The 23,674-nt window shown below is 33.3% G+C and overlaps 1 protein-coding gene across 4 annotated transcripts; it reads left to right on the plus strand.

Annotated features, from left to right (window-relative positions):
• Positions 1-1,037: 1,037 nt before the first annotated feature.
• Positions 1,038-22,453, plus strand: LOC138329499 (cleavage and polyadenylation specificity factor subunit 6-like). 4 transcript variants are annotated; one of them, XM_069276533.1, is made up of 16 exons: positions 1,038-1,143; positions 1,833-1,913; positions 3,500-3,595; positions 3,938-4,041; positions 4,330-4,526; positions 6,639-6,833; positions 7,072-7,196; positions 7,313-7,412; positions 10,639-10,677; positions 14,423-14,518; positions 14,936-15,072; positions 15,224-15,324; positions 15,873-15,985; positions 16,272-16,419; positions 17,406-17,642; positions 21,993-22,453. In XM_069276533.1, exons 1-15 carry the CDS (start codon positions 1,084-1,086, stop codon positions 17,632-17,634), a joined length of 1,821 nt encoding a protein of 606 aa, XP_069132634.1. In that variant the 5' UTR covers positions 1,038-1,083; the 3' UTR covers positions 17,635-17,642; positions 21,993-22,453. The 4 variants fall into 4 exon arrangements, with proteins under 4 accessions (XP_069132634.1, XP_069132633.1, XP_069132631.1 ...); XM_069276532.1 differs by having other exon boundaries at positions 15,224-15,323; positions 15,869-15,985; positions 18,196-22,453; XM_069276530.1 differs by having other exon boundaries at positions 15,224-15,323; positions 15,869-15,985.
• Positions 22,454-23,674: the final 1,221 nt, after the last annotated feature.

Below are 23,674 nucleotides of genomic sequence, written 5' to 3' on the forward strand. Positions count from 1 at the left end.
TGGAAAATATCTTTGTAAGGGCCCCCATCAACTTAGTCCGCTATTATTAGGCTTTTTCATTTTCATTTTTTTCCCTTTATATTAGACAAAAAAGGCCTAATATACTATAGGCAGGTTTAGCGGAATACCATCAACTATGATCTGCATTGGAACAAGCAAAACCAGTAAGGCCAACAAAACTCTTCAGTTACAATAAGTAAAAGCAGTCACATACATGTACACCACATTATACTAGTAAGACCATTTCTATCCATACATAATTATGTATGTATACATCATACCAAATTCTGGCAGCTGAAATATCCACATGTGTTTACAACCATTAGTAGGCATTACGGAAATACAAATGTAGGGAACCAGAATGTGTCACCAACATGCTATAACCTTTGAACTTGGAACCCTTGGCTACAAGAAAGGTTAATTTCAGAATGGTCATGCTGCTGATCCAACGCTATAGCGACAGGAGAACTCGAGATCAATTCTCTTACTTCCCATCTTCATCATGGATCGGATGGAATTCATTATCAGTCTATTCCTAGCATTAAGTCCTGAACTCTCTATCTAGATAACATTCTCCATAACTGTATTTTTCTATAATCTTGTATATAAATTTATGTAAATGTAAAAAAAGAGAGAAATCAGTTGTGAGAAATTAAGCCTCGTTGTGAGACAAGAGAGATAACTCTTACAAAAGTTGTCCCAAAAAACCGTGACATTGGAGAATAAAAAAAATCTCATCAAACGATAATTGTGCATAGAAATGTATCTTCCTTTAGCCTATAAATAAATAAATAATAGCACACACAATAAATGTATGGTGGGATTCTGTATACAAGTTACTTCACTACAATATATAATATTAGATCTGTGCAGCTTGACTAGTTTTTATTTTCTTTACCGTTGGACACATCCAGAGAGATAAGAATACATTATTATTTAAATATGGTCAAATATGTATACAATTGGAATGAGCCAATACTAGATCAAAAATGAGTAAATGACTAGATAATAACAAAATCCGGATTTCGAGTAGACCGGCTTTCCTTCCGGAAATTAGAAAATCACAATTTGTGAAAAAGGAAAATGGCGGATGGCGTGGACATAGATTTGTATGATAATTTAGAGGACGGTTTTGATGCAGCAGTAAGTTGGGATTTGTCTGGCATGAATTTGTCCGCGTTTAAACATCACCAATTTTAGTTTTTAATAATTCGTTTTAGCGTGGCATGCTTAATATTTAATGAATGACCCGATTTTCATTATTTGTGCATTCCACTTCAAGCCGCCATTTTTGTTTTGGCATCAAAATGGATAAAATCGAAACCTTGTCAGTTATCTTCGTTTGTTGTTTTACCTATAGTTTATTTGCATTTTCATTGCAACTTATTATTGTTTTGGTTTCTGACAATTTCGGTTATTTTGTAATGTGCACCGATATCAACAAATTTCTACAAATTGTAATATTTTTTGTGAACATCGCCGGAGACTCGCGCGTGGTCGTGCACACGTGCAATGGTCGCAATAGCCTATGTTAACCTTGATTCCACGATGGAATATATAATTATTATGATTTCAATGTATAATGAGCGACATTAGTTTATATCAAGCAACATTCGTCCGATTTTCACCTTCACATGGGAAAACAAAAACAAAAAAACCAAGGGGGATAACTCGGTTTTATGGATCCGGTGCTCGTTTTATTTGCCTCTAAAGTAACTAGTTTATCTTGAGTGTATACATATTACATTATCAAATATCAATTATTTTAATATTATTTATCATTTTAAATTATTAAAAAATTGCTTTCAGTAATAATTTCCTATTCATTTCAGGAAAATGATGCTGTGCCAGATGACGACCTTTACAATGATGTGATAACAGCGTCTTCTAGTTCAGAAAGAATAGATTTACCAGTAAGATTACGTATCTTTATTTGAATCATGACACAAAGCAAATTTTGTCAATAGTTAAATTAATCTTGGCTTGTAAAACTTACACTTTTTCTAATTTTGTTGTGTACTTATATGGTCAGAATTTAAGAATTATGAGTTGATATATAATTGAGAACCTACGAGCATGTACAGATCTACAAAGGTGTATATAGGTGTGCCCAATAGAAATGATTTTGCTATGGTGTCATACTTAACATGACACACCATATATTAGTGTTTCCCACAGGAAGAAAAAGGGCATTGTGCTGGGTTTTGAAAAGGGCACTTTGACTGCGATAAATAACCATCAGAGGGGGGCACTTTGACCGCGATAAAAAACCATCAGAGGGGCACAAAGGTTTTATCGACGACTTCCAATACAAGGGAAAATCTTTAAAACTGTCTTCTTATCAGGACATCTATTTAATTATTCTGAGTGTACAAAATGATTTTGGAAATTGTTATCTGCCGATCCTATCATCATGACTATAATTGATTCACAAGAAAGATCTAAATTTCATTTATATTAATTAAAAGAATAGGAAAAATGCAAAATGTATTCCTTTATTTCAATCCAATTACCTTTATTTTAATATATATCTTTTTTGAAATATTAAAAATACTGTATTGAATTGAATAAGATAACATGTTTCATAATAATGGATAATTAATTAAAAAAATGTTCTAAATTTACAAGCACTAAATTAAGAAAATACAAATAACTAGAGTAGTATTCAAAATATTTTAATTTAATCTGATAGAGAAAAAAATTGATTTCTTTTTAATTTGATTTATTTTAATTAATTTGCTATAAATAATTTTATTATTATTAATATATCTTTTCTTAAAATAAATTCACATCGAAATTTTTAAAAAATAAGACCGTTTTCTTTTTTAAAAAATGGAATATTTGTAAAAATCTTGAAATTCAATACCTCCGGATCTACTTTTACAATACACCCAAAATGGCGGCCATTACGATTGCAAATCTTGTGACATCCATCACATATAGATAGGCCTATTTAACATTAAAATAAAAACGTGAGTAAATAATTAACAGTTGTCAGCAGTATTTGTTTTTGAAGTAATGCTCACTATCTGTAGTCATAAAACTTTTTGAAAGGCCAGCTGATTGATTTCTAGGCTGCCGATCGGCTGCTCAGACTTCAGCTTACGTAATACACAGACCTGAAAGTGACACCACAAGCCAAGGTGGAAATAGCCCAAGGCTGCTAATTAGGGCCACTGGGGTGTTGGTCAGGGGGTCAGGGAGTGGTCACACCTCTTTTGTTTACTTAACTATCAAGCCACTGCCTGGTATTTTGGTAGTGTAGTAAAAGTGTACTGGGGACAAACGGGGCAAGGCGTTAGGTTATAGGGGCATGGCGTCAGGTAAAAAGGGCACGGCGCGGCGCCATGCTAATCAGGGCTGTGGGAAACACTATATATGAATGTTAATGTTAATATTAAAATCTCAGAAAAAATAATTATATGTAATATTAATGTACTAGCTGATGAAACAAAATTTTATATTCCTTTCTTCATGCATTAAAAATCTGTTTGAACAGCAAAATGATGGTGACAGCAAGACCTTGTCAAGCATATCTGTCCCTCATGGGTACACAGGGAGAAGAATAAGTCTTTATGTTGGAAATCTAACATGGGTGAGTATGCCGTCTGGATTCAGGGAAATGAAATGATCAGGTAAAAAGGCATTGATCAACGATTAATTGCATGGTAAATATTTAAAAATTACAGTGATATTATGAGGCATATGAATGTTCATACCTGACCAATGTCTGTAGTGATATTTCTTTCATAATTTGCCTGTAACATAGCGTTTTTCACAAAATACCATTGTCCATATCCAGTTATGTGATACATTTAAACAAGATCTGTTTGCTCTTTAAGATTCAAATGTTTTTGCTGAAGTGAGATAAAAAGACCCTCTCCCAATGTAAAGAAGACTCAGAAACAAATGTGTTCATAATTTGTATTGCCTTCAGTGGACGACGGACCAAGATCTCACAGATGCTGTAGCATCTATTGGTGTCACTGACCTAGTGGAGATCAAGTTTTATGAAAACAGAGCCAACGGACAATCTAAAGGGTAAGAGGATTACTACAAGGTTATCTTACATTCTTTTAATAGGTCTAGATTTCTAAACTGAGGACTGAAATTCAGAAAACACGATATTCACTATATTTTTTAATTTATCTATCTGTGTATCTGATCTTTGTTGCCTTCGTTGTTGTGTGTACCTTATGTTCTGTTTATGCTGTAGCTTTTCTAGTTGTTTATTTGTATCAAATATATGTGCATAAGTTGTATGTATTGCAATGTACAGAACATTTTGCGCCATAGAATAACCAATGTGCTTGTTGATTGTTTTTAAAGCTTTGCCGTAGTAGTTGTGGGCTCAGACAATTCATCACGAAACATCTTTGAAAAACTTCAGAGGAAGGAGATTCATGGCCAGGTGCCAGCTGTCACACACTGTAATAAACAAGCTCTCAGTCAGTTTGAGGCACAAGCACGTAAAGGTGATGCCTCACCGCAGAACGGAGAGACGTCAAACAAGTTCAACAGAGATGGTGGGTAGAGTCAGACATGTAATCCTATTGTTTATTAAATCATTTATACCTCTGATGTGGTCGTATGGCATGTTACAATTCTTTTGTCATCTTTAAAAAGTCTTGTAGAATAAATATCAAAATTATTTAAAACCTTTGTATTTGAAGGTAACAATAAATAAAATATTAATTCTAACATCTTCTTGGTGGTTGAGTGATCACTTTGCAAGTAATGTTGATCATTTTTCTTTTGAAGGGATGTGCAACAAAGCAAAAACTTATGTCTATAACTCTAGCAAACCCAGCATTTTAGCATACAGTCAAACCTGCTCTAACGTCTAACGACCACCTGTATATAAAGACCGCCTGTCTATAATGACCGGTTTTTAGACTCTCCCTGCATTTTTACTATATAATGGCTTTGTGCATAACGACCACCCGTCTAGTGTGGCTAATGGCCGGCCATTTTAGCCCCGTCAAAGTTTAGAAGCGTCCCTTTGACCTACTTCCAGTAATTAACTCCCTTAGTAAGCAAAGGACAGCCATTAACGGAGCACAAGCTATGAATTGTTTATACAGCACTCAGGGCTTTTTCTAACTGCTTTTGGAATGGGGCCTGTGGCTTTGACTTTGGGAAAATGTGCGACAAAACCATGATTTGGGAAAAAATATGAAATATGAAATAAAGGATAACAAATAAGATTTTTTATTTCCAATGTAGTTTATGTACTTTCCTGAAGCCAATTCACAAATATTTAAAGTCTTAACCAACTAAGTTCATGCAATATTTTGGATAGTTTTCAAGAAATTTTGATTTTGGGAAATTTAGAGGTTTTGCCATGAGGAATGGTACTGTATGGTTTATAACCTAGCGGTCGTAACATTTGAGGTACAAATATGGTTGCCGACTTGAGAATGAAAGTTCTAACAACTGTTTATGCCTATCAAAGGGTGAGTTTATGTTTTGTCGCGAACGCTATGTGCACGAAAAGATCACTTGTAAAGCTTGATTTTGAAGCCATAACTCGGATGATACGGTAGGCAAAATAAAAGTGCCAATTTATTTAATGTACTCCGTTATTCATTGTCGATAAGCATTATTATTCTACTAAGAAATGGCAGGGATCAATCTAGATTCTAAGCTCAATAATGAAAAATTTGAGTTTATCATAAAATATGCAGTAGCTGTATGATAAATATGAAGAAATTTGCAAACTAAAGTCTAAAAAAAAATAATGAAAAATAAGTCACAGGGGAAATTGTGTAAAACGGTCATTTTTCAAATGGGGAATTTTTAAATCTTTAGGGGAATTTTAGGCCAGAGGGGAATTCATTCCTTGAGGGGAAATTTACCCATCAACGGTAATAAATCAGAGTTAAATTGATCCCTGAATGGTCTGGTCTATTTCAAATGAGGCCTATAAATTTATGTTCAATTTCTTTATGAATAGAGTCAGTCTGATTATCGCCCGATGTAACCCAGGTATTCTCTATGTGTTTATCAATAAAATATGGTCCCATTACTTGGTAGAAACGCTACTGAAAGTTAATATGAGTACCTGCATTGTGATTTTGATAGTTTCGAAGCTATTTATTGTGAGAAAACGCCTCCAAATCGATCTTTCATGTCCCAAGATTAATCCGTCAAAACTGGTTACACAGCAACATTAGATACGACTTGCCAGTGAGTTTGTTGTAAAAATCTTATACACATACATTGTCTGAAATAAATCTTGCACAGATAATTCTATGTCATGTAAAGTCAGTAATAAGGTAATTATTATGTTCCTAGCTGAAAAAATCTACTACTAGTGTGTATCAAAACGAGTTGATTTTGTTATGATCAAAATTTTCGATTACATTTGAAAGTCCATCCAAACATAAAAAATAAAACGAACACAAATCAAAAAGATATATTGACACAATTAGTTCTTATATAATGCATTGTAATAAATATATAAATATCAAATAGTAGGTCTGTTTTGTATTAATATAATTCCGTTTCATTTACTGGCTCGCATGAAAGCCCCAACCTGTCTATAAAGGCAACCTATCTTTAGTCACCGTTTTTCTGTCTCCCCTTCAGTGGTTGTTATAGACAGGTTTGACTGTATTACTTTTTGTACGATACAGGTAACAAGCCCCCTCGTGGACCCCCTCACAATTCACCTCATCAAGGAGGTAACCAACAACAGAGGATGCAGTCCAATAAGCCACCAAACATGATGCCACAAAGACACCAGCATCCACCAAACCAAGGACAGAGACCCCCTCTAGGGCCTCCTCCATCTGGTCCAATGCCACCCCATGGTGGACCCCCATTCTCTGGTAATTGGTCTTTAACTTGCACAACTTAAATGATTTTCAATTAAAATTAAATAACGTAGTTTAATGAAATAAATGAAGGAATTGATAGTGTCCAAAAATATTTTGATTGATAATGATTTGAATAACACATTATGTACTGATGAGAAATCTGTTTCAACATAGATGTGTATTCTGTTTTGGAGATTAACTAGGCGACATTTGCAGAAAGAATGTTGGTATTCATTGTATTGTTTTACAGGTGGTCCCCCACGACACGGTGGACCCCCACAGATGGGTGGACCCCCCAACATGAACATGCCCCCAGGACCTATGCACCCTGGTGGCCCTATGCCCCCAAGGAATATTGGACCCCCACCAGGAATGGTATGTAGAATGTCATGACTGAAGCGTATGTCTTGATCTTAAGTGGATGGTGGTGTTTGGATTAAATTTTTCTTGTGCTTTTCAATTAAAAATTTCTCCTCAATTTTCTGTTGTAGCCAATGAGAGGTCCTCCTCCCCCAGGGATGAGGGGACCCCCACCCCCAGGGCATGATCCACGAGGACCACCCCCAAGGCCAGAGTGGGACAGACCTCCAGGTACTTTCATTTTTACCATTTTAAGATTTGGTTCAAACAGCCTTCTGTATCACTTTATTAAATGTGTGTGATTACCCATATATTACTTTTAACCTGCATTTAATAGTCATTTTAAAATCATTTTGTTTAAAAGTATGTCATATCATGATCATATACTTCTGGCTGCTATTGTATACTGATTATCTGGACTTGTATTGTCAACACAAATTGACAGATGTATTCGTGTGAACTGAACATAAATATAAATTTAATCAGGGCTCGACATTAACTTTTTTAAGGACTTGCCCTGTCGGGCAGGTGACTACAAAAACCTACCTGCCCGACTGGAAATTTGACTTGCCCAATAAAATTTAATGAAAAATGATACAATTTCTCTATTTTTATGATAAATTTATGATTCCTTTTGATTTTCTTAATTTTTGTGTTCTATGAGCATATTGAAGAATTAATAATTCACTGTAGTAAATATAACAAAATATGTCCTGTCCTAATAAATTGTTCCTAGCTACTGACCAGTTGGGCAAGTGATAATTATCAGGAACCTTCCAGACCTAATAACTCCACTGACACTTCAAATCTGCTTTGATGTATCTTCTTCTTAGCCCACACAATATCGGTGATTATTAACGAGATGAACATGTGTCTTAGCTAACAATATTCTACAAGCAAAAACTGTAAAATACCGATAGGGAAAGATCGATTTGAGCAGACTAGGTTGTGAATAGCCAGCATGGCGAACAGAACTTATAAATTTCTTGATTTTCAGTCAAAAGCTGGTCATGTATAATTAATCTTGATTCTTGCATATAATGATAAACTTTTGATTTCCACTATTGCCATACTATTGCTTTTGAGCTAGGCCTACCATTTGTTATCAATCTCAAAGCTCTTTTGCCATGCTTTCTGTCAAATTACATTATGACTGTGTCATCAAAGCGCTTGAATTATCACATCGTGTATACTACATGGGTGTACAAACATCTGTTTGACCATGACTAATTATACCGATAAATCTGTGTAGACAGCTTCATAGCTCAGATTTTGTTACATGACCCGTAAATGTATCTTAAGGACTGTGATATCAACTCTACATCAGCCTAAACAAGTATCAATGGCACTAAAATATCCACCTGCCCAGTCGGGCAAGTCACAGACGTAACTGACCTGCCCGACAGGAGGTCTGACCTGCCCCGGGCAGTCGGGCAATGGTTAATGTCGAGCCCTGTAAATATAAATTTAGTTTTCTTCAACGTACACATACACCTCCACCAGAAACAAACCAATCTAGGACTAAAACATCTATTCAAAGATCTGTGGTACTTCAGACAAGACTTGTCTGAACAGATCAAGAAAACCATTTATCACGAGTGGTAAAATATTGGAAAACTTCACATGAACCACCCCACCATATGTATATATCCCTGTTTATTGGTTTGCAGGAACTCATGACACTGGTAAAATCTTCATTTATCTTGCCATTTATGTCTTTTAAGCGATAATGTTGAATTTCAATACATTAAAATGTAAGTCATAATGTTTTGTAAATTTTATGGAGAGGTTTAAAACATACTGTACATAATTTACATGTGACAAAAATGTTTTCTACTTTGATGTGGGTACAAGGTATTGCATTATGTTACATACATATATAATGCATATAAAATTACGTCTATGCGTTTAAAATATCACAGACTATTATATCTGGTTTTTTCCTCTTTAAAAATATGTTAGTTTTATTATTCACAACCAAATGTATTTTGGTGTATTCTGTTAATTTGATCAATAGAAAGAAGAACAGTGACAGAGGGTTGTATCTTTGAATGGCATACTTCAATTATTAGAATTTTAGAATGAAATGCTATTACATTCTTAAAGACATTTTTCTTGATTTTAATACCCAGTATTTCTATTAATTCTATGTTATGGTTGCATATTCCAAAGGTCTGAATGACCTTATGATTTTGTTTGTTAAAACAATTACTAAGATCATGTTTAATAGAAAAGATTTTTTAACAACAAATGGCATTTATTGAATCACTTTAAAACCTGGTACATGTACACAAAAAAATGATGATACAAAATGTAGATTTGTATACAAGTTATGAAATACTGTAATCTGAGCTATGGGTTATGTTACATCAGTGGTCTAATACTAGAAAGAATGTTTACTGTACTAAACACATCCTCAGTAATCTATGAGTTATCCCTCACTTTACCTCTGGATTGCATTATGTGTCATAGTAAAACTGAAGTTATTTCTGGAGAAATATCTTTCGGGCTAATCATGCCTAGCTACAACAACTTGTTTTTGAACAGTATAAGGAATGATGCCCAACTTCAAAGCCTATACAATGCATTGTTAACCCCTATACAATCGTTTCTATATAACTCAATTGACAGAAATGCCAATAAATGAACTGTCCACCATTACTATTTCCTATTAGACCTGAGTGACTTCACACCTATGATTCATGAATTCAATGCATTGTTTCGAGTCGATGGGTACAACAAAACAAGTATCGACTGGGTTTTTTGGGCAACAGATGATTTGTTGGACCCTCAAACAAACTGTTGCTCAGGCCTTTGGCCTTGGGCAATGGTTTGTCTTCCGGTCCAATAAATCATCTCTTACCCTCAATTCCAGTCAACAACTGTATACTGTTATTTGATATACCAATTTCTCTTCATGTATATCAGAAGACCAAACTAGAATGTCACATCTTGTATATATATAAGCTGTCAAAAGCAGAGCCTTGTTTTGCTATGACATAATCCAGGGTTTGGATATAATGACAGTACAGTTATGTAGTTGACTTTGTCTTACTCTTTTAATATTTAATGTAGTCTTTATATCAGAATGAGTATCATCTGTTTTAATAAAAAATGTATGCTGGAAATTTTGAATTGTCAATTTAAGAAATAATCTTAAAGAGATTATTTGAAATATTATTGTATAATGCAAAAAACTGGTAATATAACATAATTGTTTTTTTATAACAACTTGATGGAGAATGGTAATAGATAAGTGCTTTCTTTTACAGGAATAATATCAGACCTGATAATAAGTTACATTGAGTCTGCTATATTTACAGATATCCTAGTTAGTGTCAGTAGAATGTCTCCAAACATTTTAAGAGGTCTAGGTTAATATTGGGTAGTGCATGCTTAGCAGTATGATTATTGCTGACTACATGCTGAAGGTTGATTTCCTTGTCTTAATTTATAGCCATTCTCAACCGTCCTGGCCAACCTCCTCCACCAGGAAGTAAGTCTGCTCAATGTTAACCCCTGACCTCTCCACAGTTACACGAGGGTTAAATCTTATCCATAATGGTAGTTATCCAGATTGATAAGCTAAAGGTTGTTGAGGTAATAGTGAATATTGTCGGCAGGATAATCAGAAGGAATTATAGCTGATATATCATGTACATGTAATTAATCTGTAATGCATTATTGATTCTAAAGGTAGTACCTAAAATTTTGCTATTTGCACCCTTTGAATACATTGGTCCATGTACAGCCAATACGACTTCACTAAGCTTTTGGTGTGAAACTAATTCAATTTCAGCTGTAAGACACACATGTATAATCTCTCTACACCCTATCAAGTTTACCTTGATATTGCTAAGGTGCAGAAAATATAGCAGTCGAGCACAACACTTTGAGAGTCAATGATGTTTGCTTAGCATAATAGATTGATATATCATCTTAACTTCAATGCATATTTCAAAAATGTGAATGAGGAATGGTTAGTTCTAACACCAAAGCTCCTGTCACTGTTTCAAATCTTCAGTCAAGGGTAATAAATCTGACTAGAAAGTTAACCATTTGTATACACTGTACATCTAATTGAGTTATAATTAAGTTAAAATGGCAACAAAAATTTAATGTTTTTGTGGAGAGGTCATGATTTACAAGTTACAATTATATTTATGATTGGTCTTGAATTGTGTCATTAAAATGACGTAAAGGAGCAAAATAATAAAACACAATCAGTTGTCAGTTTTAGTATTTTTGTCAGTTGGTACTTGTTTACTTAATACATATGCTGAATACATGTATTTTAATTTCTTCATAGTAAAAAATGTTAATGTTTAAAGGACCTCTTTCACGAACAATGGAAATTTGCCCACGAACCAATTTTATTAAAACTAAATGTTACATGTAGCAACATTAAAGCAAACCCTTGAAATACGCTTAAAAAATTCAAAAGGTCCCAGGGGCCTGTGCTGTGGCCAAATTAATGTTGTCCAGTATAGGTGTATGACAGGGTTCCCTTTTTGATCCAAAAAGTTATCAAAATAATGTTTTATGTCATAAAACTGTATTATTTTCTGAAGAGTATAAATAATTACATATTATGATCACAAATATGTAGACAAAATGGGACAAATAAAATTTTGGCTAAATTTTAAAGATCGAAAATATCGAAATTTTGGGTATTATTTTCGGCCATGTCAATTATTAACAATGGTGATTCACCAACTTCCAGTTTGAGTGCACCAAAATTTTTTTCTAAAAAGTTGGCTCATTACCTGAAGTAAATATTATGAAAATTTCAGAAAAATTGTGGACCGGTAAATTTTTTAACGTTTTAAAGGGTTTGCATTTATATTGCTACATATTACATTTAATTTCAATAAAATTGGTTCATGGGCAAAATTCCATTGTTCGTGAAAGAGGTCCTTTCAAGGTTAATTTTTATGAGCTCGATGGTCAAGATATGTCATACACTTATGATCGAGATATTTTTACAATGTCAATGTATCATATGTCAGTTGATTGTGGACAGTTTATTTCAGATTAAAGTTGAACTATACTCTGTCTAGAAAAATTATATTTGTGTTTTTCAATTGAAATTTTTTATTTAAGCATTGATGTCACTATTTTTTAACTTCATTGGGGTATGAAAGAAATTTTGTTTGCAAACTGTATGAACCCTCGTAGCGGATTCACACAAAAGTTTGCAAATAAAATTTATATCATAACCCGATGAAGTTAAAAAATAATCACATCAATGCTTATAATTAATTTTTCAGACTACTTGATAACACAACAATGTTACGCACGATTTCATTGATTTTCCAAAAGATTATGTTTCCTAAATCGATAATCATTGTCGAGTTTACTATTGTGACATCATGATAACAACGCATTTTCACGCCATTCTCAGATTTTTTCCTCATAGTATATGAAGGAAAAGAGTCTGCCAATCAGAAAGTTAGATTTAGGATGAAAACAATAATAATTATTAACAATATGAAAACATTATTTTTTAATGTTCAGTATCAAGTATGTGATTATGACTAAAGATCCAACTTGCATTTAAAATTTTTGAGAATTTGTTGGAGAATTTTGATGTTGTTTACATGGTTAAACTCATGTTATAAATTATTTACTGGCAAGCTTATATTGTTAATATTGTGAAATTTTTGTTTTGCAATGAGTAATCTTTTATTATTACTTGGTAGCTCTAACAGGCCAAAGTCTGCATATACGAATATACATGTACTATATATAGTTGAAGTATAGTTTAAGGCTGGTTAAATACATTCAACTAAAAAAACTAGTAGGGGTAATTTTAGCATTTGTTGCACATATAATTTTTGTAAGGGAGTCAAAGTTTCCTTCTTCTGTTATCAGGTATCTGTATGTTAAAAGGGTCTGTGAAAAAAAATACAACATCTTTCCAGCAAATTTCTGAAGCTTTTCTCTCATGAACAAATAACAAATATTTAAAACCTGTTTACAAGAGCAGAATACTATAACAGAAAAAGACATCATAGATTCATTTCTGCATTGATGAAGAAAGTATTTTTGTGAAACACCTACAATATCAAGCTTAGGTGGTGGAGGTGTATTGCTAGCATGGGGACAAAAATGGTTACTGTCTATTTGATAATAATTCTAGGATCTAGTGATGATAACCTTTTTATGTCCCCTCCATCAAATAGGAGGTGTACAGCTAGTGTTACCTTTGTCTGCTGAATTCAAAGCTGATCTTTCATAGAGGGATATGTTTTTTACAGCCTGTATCTCCAATTTTGTAATGTTCACATACCCTAATAAAAATATGATTATTTTACTGCGAATGAAAGGAAATAAGATCTAGTACTTAACTTTCAAAAAATCTAAATTTTTGCATTTTTCTTTTCAATAGGAAAAGCAAGATGGCAGCCAATTTTGCCATTGATGACTTGTATATAACAAAAGGGAATTATTCTCAAATAGACAGCTGGATGTCTGGCTAAGTCAATAGCATGTTTAATTCTGATAAACTTTTAAATTAGCCTCATAAATATTGATATTATATATACTATGTCATGTTGTAGTACATGTACCATTCATATTGTCGCAAAATCACTTTCATCCCTTGTTTTACAAAGTCATGTCCTGACTCCTGTTGTTTAGATATTGTAAAACAAAATTGTGTGTTATGATATGATCTGATAAGTGTGTGAAACTTTGAACTCATTATATTATCTTTGGTAACTTCTTTGTTACCGGTTGTAAAATGATAATTATAAGCTAATGGGGATACAAAGTAATAAGTAGCAGTTACCATTCAGGGATATTTGATGAGAATATTATATACAAGTCATTTTATAATCAAATACATTTCAGCTTCCATGATTATATTATTATGACTGCCACTTTTTCAGGAAAGAAACAAGATTGTATTGTATCTATAACATAAAAAAAACAGCTGTTTTGATTTTCAAATAGCATCAATCACTTGAATGGTCATGGAGTTAAATTTTGCAAGTCTGCGTGGATATCTATGAATACAACTTTACAATAGAAGAGATATCCATTTTGAACCCCATTCCCTCATGTTAGGGTTCAAAATGAAACGCATTTCTGACAACACTGTATGACCATGACACTTAGTATGACTACCATCATTAGTTAGTTTTCGTTTTGTTAAAGTCACAAATTCACTGAGTTAAAAGTTATACAGTGTATCAGTATGTTTATTTTCACATAAGTTAATAAAACACATATTTCAGTTCCATACAACCCTGCCCTTGGACCCCCTCCCCCAAGACCTGTTCCACCTCCAGGATCCACTCACCCACATCCAGGTGGGCCAGGCATTGGTCCAGGTAAGATTTTGTTAAGCGCTATTTGGCAGGGTATTTGCTGTTTTAGATTCACTTATGTTTTACATGAAAAATAGTACAGGTATGCTTTAGATATTGACAAGTTTATCACTTCCTGTAATGAGTGATTGATTGAGTTACATTCATAGATTAATCCTTGATCAAGTTACAATCATAGACATCAATTGACTTTCTCTCACAAATTTTCTAGTACAAGTTTTGCAAGCAGAGTTTGATATGAAGATGAAAGGAATAATTAAACAGCTGCAAAAAATGAAACTTCAATCTGTGCATGTATCTTGCTGAACATATGAAAAAGTAAATTAAAATGTGATCTCTGTATCTTGCTGAACAGATGTGAACAGAAGGTCTATTTCTGTGTTGGATCCAATGTGAAATATTTATTTCTGTGTTACTTAGGTATGCCCCCTAGTGGTCAGCCCCCGATGTCGCTACCACCCCCGGGACATCCACCAGGACACCCACCTGCCCCTGCCCCTCATGTCAACCCTGCATTCTTCCCCCCTCAACATGGACCCCCGCCAGCAGGCCCAATGGTAAGTGTGTCTAAATGTAATTTAAATATTGTAATTTGTTTGTTTCATGTCATAGTTAGAGATTTTAACTGTCAACAGACTCTTTGAAACAATTGTCATGGATTAACCTTAATACAGTAAAGTGATTTGGCAGCATTAATTTGTGTTACAGCCAGTACACTCAGCCCCTGACCCGTATAACAGGCCACCTCCCGGAGCTCCTGTATCCTCTTACCCAGGAGGGGATCACTACAGCAGACCCCCACCAGAAAGGTATAGGACAGTCATCCCCTAATCTTACTCACTTAAATGTTCATGGCATTGGTAATATGCATAGAACAGTTAGGATTTCTGTATTTTTTACTCTAAAACTTTTAAAAACAAATTTTCTTTAAATGTGATAGTCTAATAGATCTTTGACTTTCGGGTAAGATGCATGTTTGTCAAAAGCATTGCTTACCTTTTTTTCCTTCGAAATACTTTAAAACCCATTGCTATAAGAACAGAACAACTGCCTGATAATGAAACCCTGTTGTCCGGGCTTTGGGTGAATGGTTCTAACTGAGTAGTCCTAAAGTTTTGTGCTAGATGTTTAAGGAGTGGCATTCAGTAGCTGTTTTGTTCAGAAATGATTTGCTTTTGGAAAAATTCAGTTGGTGAAAGGACAATTTAAGAAAGTTTTAAAGTTTGAATTCAAATAATTACACAGGCGATTAGACAACCCCTGAATGATGGTTTGTAGGTTGAATTAATATCAATTTACCCCACAGTTGTATTCTGGTAGTTATATTCTGTAAAATGTTATATTTTTCGAACGGCAGGGTGGAGCCAGTATCTCCAGCACTCAGTGAACAAGAGTTTGAGGAGATATTCCAGAGGAACAAGACAGTGTCGAGTAGTGCCATTTCTCGAGCTGTACAGGATGCTAGTGCAGGTAACCATCATTTCATACATAGCCTAGTAGTCTATCTTGTTTAACAAGGTTACGTTTCAAAAGGATTCTTAATAGAAATATGCATGTCCACCTTTTTAGGACCTCATCAAAGCCAAAAATATTTTGTGATAAAAAATTAATCTCTAAGGTACTTTTCCTTTAAAAATGATACCGATCAAAAATACATGTATTTACCATCAATAAATCTTTATATTACTGTAATAATTCATATAGGTTACTTTTTATACTATAAGTAAAAGTGTGTTGAATTTCCATGTGTTTGTAGGTGAATTTGCTAGTGCTATAGAGACCTTGGTGACAGCCATTTCCCTGATCAAACAATCTAAAATTGCCAGTGACGACCGCTGTAAGATTCTGATCAGCTCCCTTCAGGATACTCTACACGGGATTGAAGAAAAATCTTATGGATCCAAGTAAGTACTTTGGGGGATAAGATCATTTACCGATAGGTAGTTTTTTTGTATCCATGCCTTGGAACTATTCTTTAATCATGATTTGTTGATTGTTCATGTTTTGATCATTCTAATATTAGGACATGCTAATCGTTTTCAGCTTAAATTGAAATCTGTTATAATTTTGAAATACGGTTTAGCCGCATGAACTTTAATTTATATAAATTGAAGGCCATGTTTAATTCAAAGTATTTTGTTGGTGCTGACCCAGGGCATCCATTAACCCGAGACCTCGGTCAGTGACGCAGCAAAATTTATTTTGAGGCACGTTCTTTGCATGCCGTGCGTCAATCTGAGGCTTCACATTTTTACCACCACTGCCAGTAAGAGTTGTGTATGTGTGTATTATGTGATGCCCAGCCCTCAATAAGGTGTATATTAGCTAGGGTCAGTGAAACTTATTGGTAAAACACCCCAAGTCAATAAAAACATTCACTCAACTGTGACATAGTCCGACTGTAATCTGCTAATTGGAGCACAGATAAAGAAGGCACACCTGTACTGAGTATCTACCCGCCTCCAGTCCGCTAAAACTGCACATTCTTATCAGCAATCACATTTTAATCAAAGCTATTTTAGATTCCCATTGCAATAAATTAATTTTATTTAAACTTGTAAGCAAGTATACAACAGAGATAGGATTGTAGATAGGCCTAGTTTGATGTATGCTGCAGCAGCCATTTTGTTGTTAACCTGAATAACCCTACATGTACCTTACCGACAAACCATCAGCAATGGAGTTTGAGAGGCATAAATCGTTCCTGTTACAGTTTCTGATATTTCAGTTCTTCAGTTTTGACTGTATGATTGAGAACATTAAAAATTAGGCTTATTTATCACAACTGATCGTATTGTTATTCAGCGTTATATGTTCTTTTTAGGAAAAGTTTTGAAATGTTGTCTTTCAAAGGAAAAGAAATATTACTATGGATATTTTTTTTTCTTAGGAGCACATCAAGACGCTCACGCTCCAGGGATCGAGAAAGGGATACCCGTGACCGTGAAAAGAGGAGTCGTCACAGAACACGAAGTAGGGAAAGGGAATATCGTGAAAGGAGTAGGGACCGTGAACGTCACTACGAGGAGTCACGGTCCTCTCACAGAGGAGAGCGTGATCGTGACCGTGACAGGGAGCGGGAACGAGAGAGAGAGTACAGCAGTAGTCGTAGACACTGATCAGTCAGGTAACCACATCATTCATAATCTACATATATTTTAATTCACCATTCAGTTTGTAATCATTGCAAAAACCTGCTGATGTACAAATCCAATCTGTGCTAGCTGTATCATCTTCTATGTAGTAACTAAGACATCTTCATGTTAGATTATTTAAAACAAATGGGGGGAAAATGCAAGTTTGTTTTTCTAGCTATTGTTTATAGGAAATTTCCTGCTTATCAGTTTTGACTGCTTGCTGTTATTAATATATACATGCTAGCTACACAGTAAGGTTTGGACATCATTTAAGGTGAGCTATTGTTTCTTAGTCTTAAGCACAAGTTTACTTCTCGAGAAGATAAGCAGGTAAGTCTGAGGTCATCAGTTAAGGTAAGTGTTTGCATAGTGTGTTGTCCAATATAAATTGACAGTTAACGATATTCAACAGTGGACAAAAATCACCCAATCAGAAAGAATTTTTCTTGGGTTGCCTGGTATTTCTTTTATCCAATTTATGCAAAGGCTGTTTTAAATGGTAAATAGGCATGTGTTCCTAAAATGCTTACATTTCTTTTGCAGATTTTATTCGGAAAATGATTCTACCTCGGGCAGTTTCCTATACTACTAGAAAATTGGCTCAATACATCTGTTCAGTTTATGGACAAGAAGTTGTGTTCTATAAATTCTGTGCCAAATTCAATTTCCAATTCTTTACAAGAAAGGCAGCTTAATATATTTTTATATAAGATGTTATTGTTTTATTAGATTATACATTTACTTGTGATAGTATTACCAAAAGCTCTTCTTGCGTAATTCCAATGTAGACATCTATGTCCATGTTTATATATATATTGTATAAGATATCTACAGACATTTGTGATCCCCAAGATTGAAAGGCAGAGAGAGTGCTTTCTCACAGGCTATAGATTTTTGTGTATGTATGTAATAGGTATGACCACAGTCATTTGTTTAGGTTACCAATGTTCTGTTTTTAGTTCATTTTGTGATCTTTACAAGGTCTCTATTTAGCCACAGAGGTTCAATCGATATAGTTATAATTTTATCAGTTATAAGTTTTATTTTGATTTTCATGATATATTTATTGTCACATTATCATTTGAATGAAAATGAAATACCTTGATATCAGAGGTAAATTATACCTTTTTGATTGAATATTTGACAATTATAAAATTTCACTTTCCTCAATAGCATACGTATCTGCTGCTTATAGAAAATCCAATTTATTAACTCAGAAATCAATTTTAGTGTTTTTTTCTGGTATTTTTCTGGTATTAAACTTATTATATTCCCCTTAGTCATGTAATAGTTTTATTTCAATAAATTCTTTATTTTAAAGGGACAATTCAGTCGAAGAGTACATTAAACTTTGCATATATATCGGAAACAAGCCAGTTCTACTGGAAATTAGATTAGTTGGATTTACTGTGATATGCCAGAAAAGCCCGCTGTAATGAAACTCACTTACTGTCCGCCATAACACATTGTGGTCGGACGTCTTGTATGCCAAACCCTCGCCCTTGCCAGTGAAGTAAAAAAAAATTGTCTAGAACTACCCAAATCGCTCTTGCAGTACTGTGTTTAGGTTATTAGGTGCATGTTCTTGTCTAAATATAATTTCACCAACTAATCAGTGGTTATGTATTGCATTTGTTTAACATACATGACTTTGGCTCAGGTATGGGTACAGCATACATGTTATACCTGCTTAATTGTATTGATGAACCATTTGGAATTTCAAAAATATCAATCAAAATACTTTACAATGTCATGGAATTGATCAATATTTCTTGTTATATGATTTATAAGGAATATAGAACAATATATTTATGTCATATTTTGCTTCGTGGTTATGTGACAGAATTGGCCTCATTGAATTGTCCCTTAAGTTATTCTCAAATTGGAGGAACCACTTTTTTGTTTTAAATTTGTGTGATAATACAGCTTTGCTGGAAAAAAAACCCACACATTCCAATGCTAAGTTGAATATGCTTCCATTCCATAATTTTTTTTAATGAAATCCTGATATGATAGGGGGAAAATGGAATAGAATTTCATTACTATTTCCATGTGCCATATCTATATATCATTATCACAATGATGTGGTTTTAGTACAGAAACATGAAGCAACTTTCTGTATAATGTTATCAAGTTTCCCTCCATACTTTGTATGTATGCGAGTGTCTGTGTGGTTATGTAGACTAATCAATATGTACATGTGTTGGTGAGTTTGTGGGCATTTGGCTGTCAGATTGGTTATGAATCGCTGTACAACTGAATGTTACAAAGGAGATAATTGTAGTGGGAAATCACAAATGTTTGTAGATATATAAATGTCTATCGCTGCTCAATATGACATTGAAGTATTTGTTTTTGTTATTGCTTTTGATATTTATATCCTGCGATTTCTTAGGGATACTTAACCCCAAACCAAGTGTTTATATTACGGATGTCATTTCATATACATTTTATTCAAGATTTAATTGTGCAATAATAGCCATGCATGTAGTTGACATATATTTTTATTGATCGTGTTTAAAATTTGATTTATCGTTCATACCTTTATAGTTATATATGCACACATGTGTAAACATTTCTGTCATAATATGCTTTGTATGAGAGAACTACAAATATAATGGTATAATCTTACTGACACTTTACAAGCAAGTGAGATTAATTTCTTTGACAGTAAATGGTTGAAAAAGAAAAAAAGTTATGTCGTATACAATTCCATTTGTGTTTGGCAATTTACTGATTGTTGGTAACAAGGTGAAAATATTGCATCATGTTCTTGCATTTATATGGACATTTATCATGTCTGGGTCTTTTTGTAGCGATCTCTTTGATACAAATATTGAACTTTACTTAGTTTCCTTGGGTTGTGGCTGAAATCAAGATCTCTGCATTTCAGATTTCATTTGCCCACATACCACAAAAAACTGGTTAAAAGTTCAAGGTCATATCAGAAATATTGAAAAATAAGTTGAATAAGAAATGTACGCAAATACATCTTAAACAACATTTCTCTCCGTATGTAAAAGATTATTCCTAAAAATACCTTACTTTCCATTGATAACCTTGATAGCCTTGTAGAAGTATGATGTGCTATGCAAAAAAAAAAAAAAAAAAAAAAAACAACCAAATCTAGAGTTAAGATATTAATAAAAAAAAAGGACAAACATACGTTCATCTAATATTTTTTAACGATGAAGGCTTTTAAGTGAATTATTTGTAAGAGTTGAGTGTGGGAAATAATTGGACTAAATATTTATTTTTAGATGTAGTGTGTAATTATGTTGTTTGAAGGCATATATAGGAATATGGGAGCGTTTGCTGTTTTGGATGTGTTCTTTTTGTGAAAACAGATATTAAGAATACTAGCAAAACAAAAAATGTGTGTGAAAGAGAAATAAATCCTTTAAAACAGAAGTTGTGTAACTTTAAAAAAAGAGTGAATTAATGGAGGAGGGAACTAGTCCTGATCAAATTTTGTAAGGGGATGGAAAGGACTTTTATTGAGAGTAGTATCTAAAGAAGAAAAAACGTTTTCATTTAGATGATTAAGAAGATATGTTTGCCTAGTGTGGGAATCATTGATTTTCATTAAAAAATGTTTAATGAGATTTCCTGTTCTAGATTTGCATGCTGTGTTGAGAGAGTAGTCTTGAAAAACAGTAAAGGTTATTAGTCTGAATTGGACAGTTGCTTCCATTCTGATTGGAGAGAGAAGAGAATGAAATTTTTAAAAATCCTGAAATTCAACAGTATTTATTTGAGAGAGAAGATAGACTGAATTTTCAAAACTCTGAAATTCAACAGTATTTATTTGAGAGAGAAGAAAGAAATGAAATTTTTAAAATCCTGAAATTCAACGGTATTTATTTGAGAGAGAGGAAGAGAACGAAATTTTAAGAGATTTATTTTCCAAAGAAGTATATTTTCATGCAAATAATGAAGTCTGTCCATTATCAACATGTGCTTCCTATTATAAAAAATGTTACGAGAGAGAGTTAGTATACAGTAAAATCAAAGAAACTAGGACCCTCTGGTAACATGGTAATTTCAAGATCTGAAACAGTAAGTACCAAAAAACATCAGCAAAACTTTAATTTCCCTGCATCTTTAATACAAAAAAGGATCTTTATTTTGTTTAAGCCAAATTTGTGTGAGAGAGATTAATACATAGTATTTAACATATTGGTTCTATTCAGTAAATTCAATGTTTTTATCAGCTGAAAATTTTAAAATGTTTCCTTTTCCAGCTGAAACTGATGGCAGAGATGGTCAGTATAGTCATCATAATTCTAGGTAAATATGAGTTGTTTATACAATTGACCTTTGACCTTTTTTCTTTGTAGGTTATGTAACCATAGCGATGACCTTGAGTTGGTGTAAACGTCCTTATGATGTATTCAGCCTCTTCAATCCATATCTTAGCTTTTTGTACAAAAAGAGAGAAGTACTTTGTTTTGTGAATTCAGTGTGTAAATAGTATGTCAAATGATCCTAATATTTGGATCCCCATCATCACTGTAAAAAGACTTCCTAAAAAGGCACAGACACTTTTGATGGATAAAAGACTAGCAAGGGGACCGCAAGGACACAGCATGAGTGACACAGCGCTAGGACGCAGGAGCATCATCTGTCTGCAGTGGAAAAGTGTGCATCATTATCATCATCATTGTTATTCAAAGGTACTATTTCATCTATCAAAGTGGACAGCTAGTGGACATGAATCATGATTTTATCCGAGATTTTAAAGTCACTTTTTATGTTGTTAACATTTTCTCCCAATAAAGACTATGTGTTGTAATATAAATGACTTGTATTTTTCATGGTGTGTGAATTGAAGAGTGGGTTTGGTGTGAGTATGGTGTGGAACTTTCATTGGTGTGGAGTAAAAGAAAGTAATTTAGTGAGTGAAATATAATTAATTGGTTGCTGTAAACATTTTTTTTGTAGCTACTAAATTCCGTGATTTCGTTTTGAAAATATGTTCGCGAAATAAATATTTTTGAATATACAGTGTTTTCAAAAGTTGTGAAAAATATTGTACACAAAAGAAAATTGGGTTACAGTTTGAAAGAATGTAAAAGGACCAGTGTAATATGTAATAATAAAATTCCTCTCCAAAGATTATTAAACTAAATCGTAATACTATTACAGTACATGTCTATTACAGTTGTCTACTCCTATAATAGAAGCTAATACGTTTTTATTGTCATGTATAATATTGTTGTACACGATTTGCTATTTATTTTACAATGTAACAAAATATTATGTATAAAGTATAAATTCCATTTTCTTGGTAAATGGAGATGTGGCAATGTTATTATAAACCTTAAAAAGTTTGTTTTAATGTAGTGATAAAGCATAAGCAGAGTATAAAAACATCTTTCACTGATATCGGTATTCTATCATGAAATTTCATGAAGAAATACTACGATGATATTTGTCTAGTGTGTCTTCATGACTAATTCGTTGTAAATTAATTGTTAGATTGTGGTTAATTGTAAAACCATTTTTCTCAAGTTTCTTACAGAAAATGTAAATAGTACAGAAACATCTTGTCTTAAAACTTGAATTTAATAAATCTATTTAAGCTGTTAATCTTGTCTTAAAACTTGAATTTAATAAATCTATTTAAGTTGTTAATGTTGGTATATGACGAATTCAATAAATCTAATTAAATTTTTGGTATATGACAAGTTGGCAATTAAATGTAAACAAAATTGTAGCCATATGCAATAATCGAATATGTTGCACGTAAATTTATACACTATCTGTTAAATGAAATGCCAATATCTGTCTAATCTTAACTTTTCATCAAAAGCAGGATTTATCGTGTTGCGTTTTGATGATGTTTAGCCAATGGTGAGAATAGTAAGTTAGCTAATAATTTCTGATACCTTTCATGTTGAAGGCATTTAAAATGTTAAAAGCTGGTTAAAATCAACATTCTGAAAACTGAATTTTGTGTTGTAAGCTTTTGAAGATGTCAATGATAAGACTATTTAGAATACGAAAAGCTGGTTGAAAT

The sequence above is a fragment of the Argopecten irradians genome, chromosome 8, assembly GCF_041381155.1.
Source record: "Argopecten irradians isolate NY chromosome 8, Ai_NY, whole genome shotgun sequence".
NCBI lineage: Eukaryota > Metazoa > Mollusca > Bivalvia > Pectinida > Pectinidae > Argopecten > Argopecten irradians.

Coding starts and splice junctions, on each gene's coding strand:
- LOC138329499 (XM_069276532.1), top strand. CDS start 1,084: ATGGCGGATGGCGTGGACATAGATTTGTATGATAATTTAGAGGACGGT. Junction 4,042..4,329: donor GCCAACGGACAATCTAAAGG/GTAAGAGGATTA, acceptor TTGTTTTTAAAG/CTTTGCCGTAGTAGTTGTGG. Junction 7,197..7,312: donor TTGGACCCCCACCAGGAATG/GTATGTAGAATG, acceptor TTTCTGTTGTAG/CCAATGAGAGGTCCTCCTCC.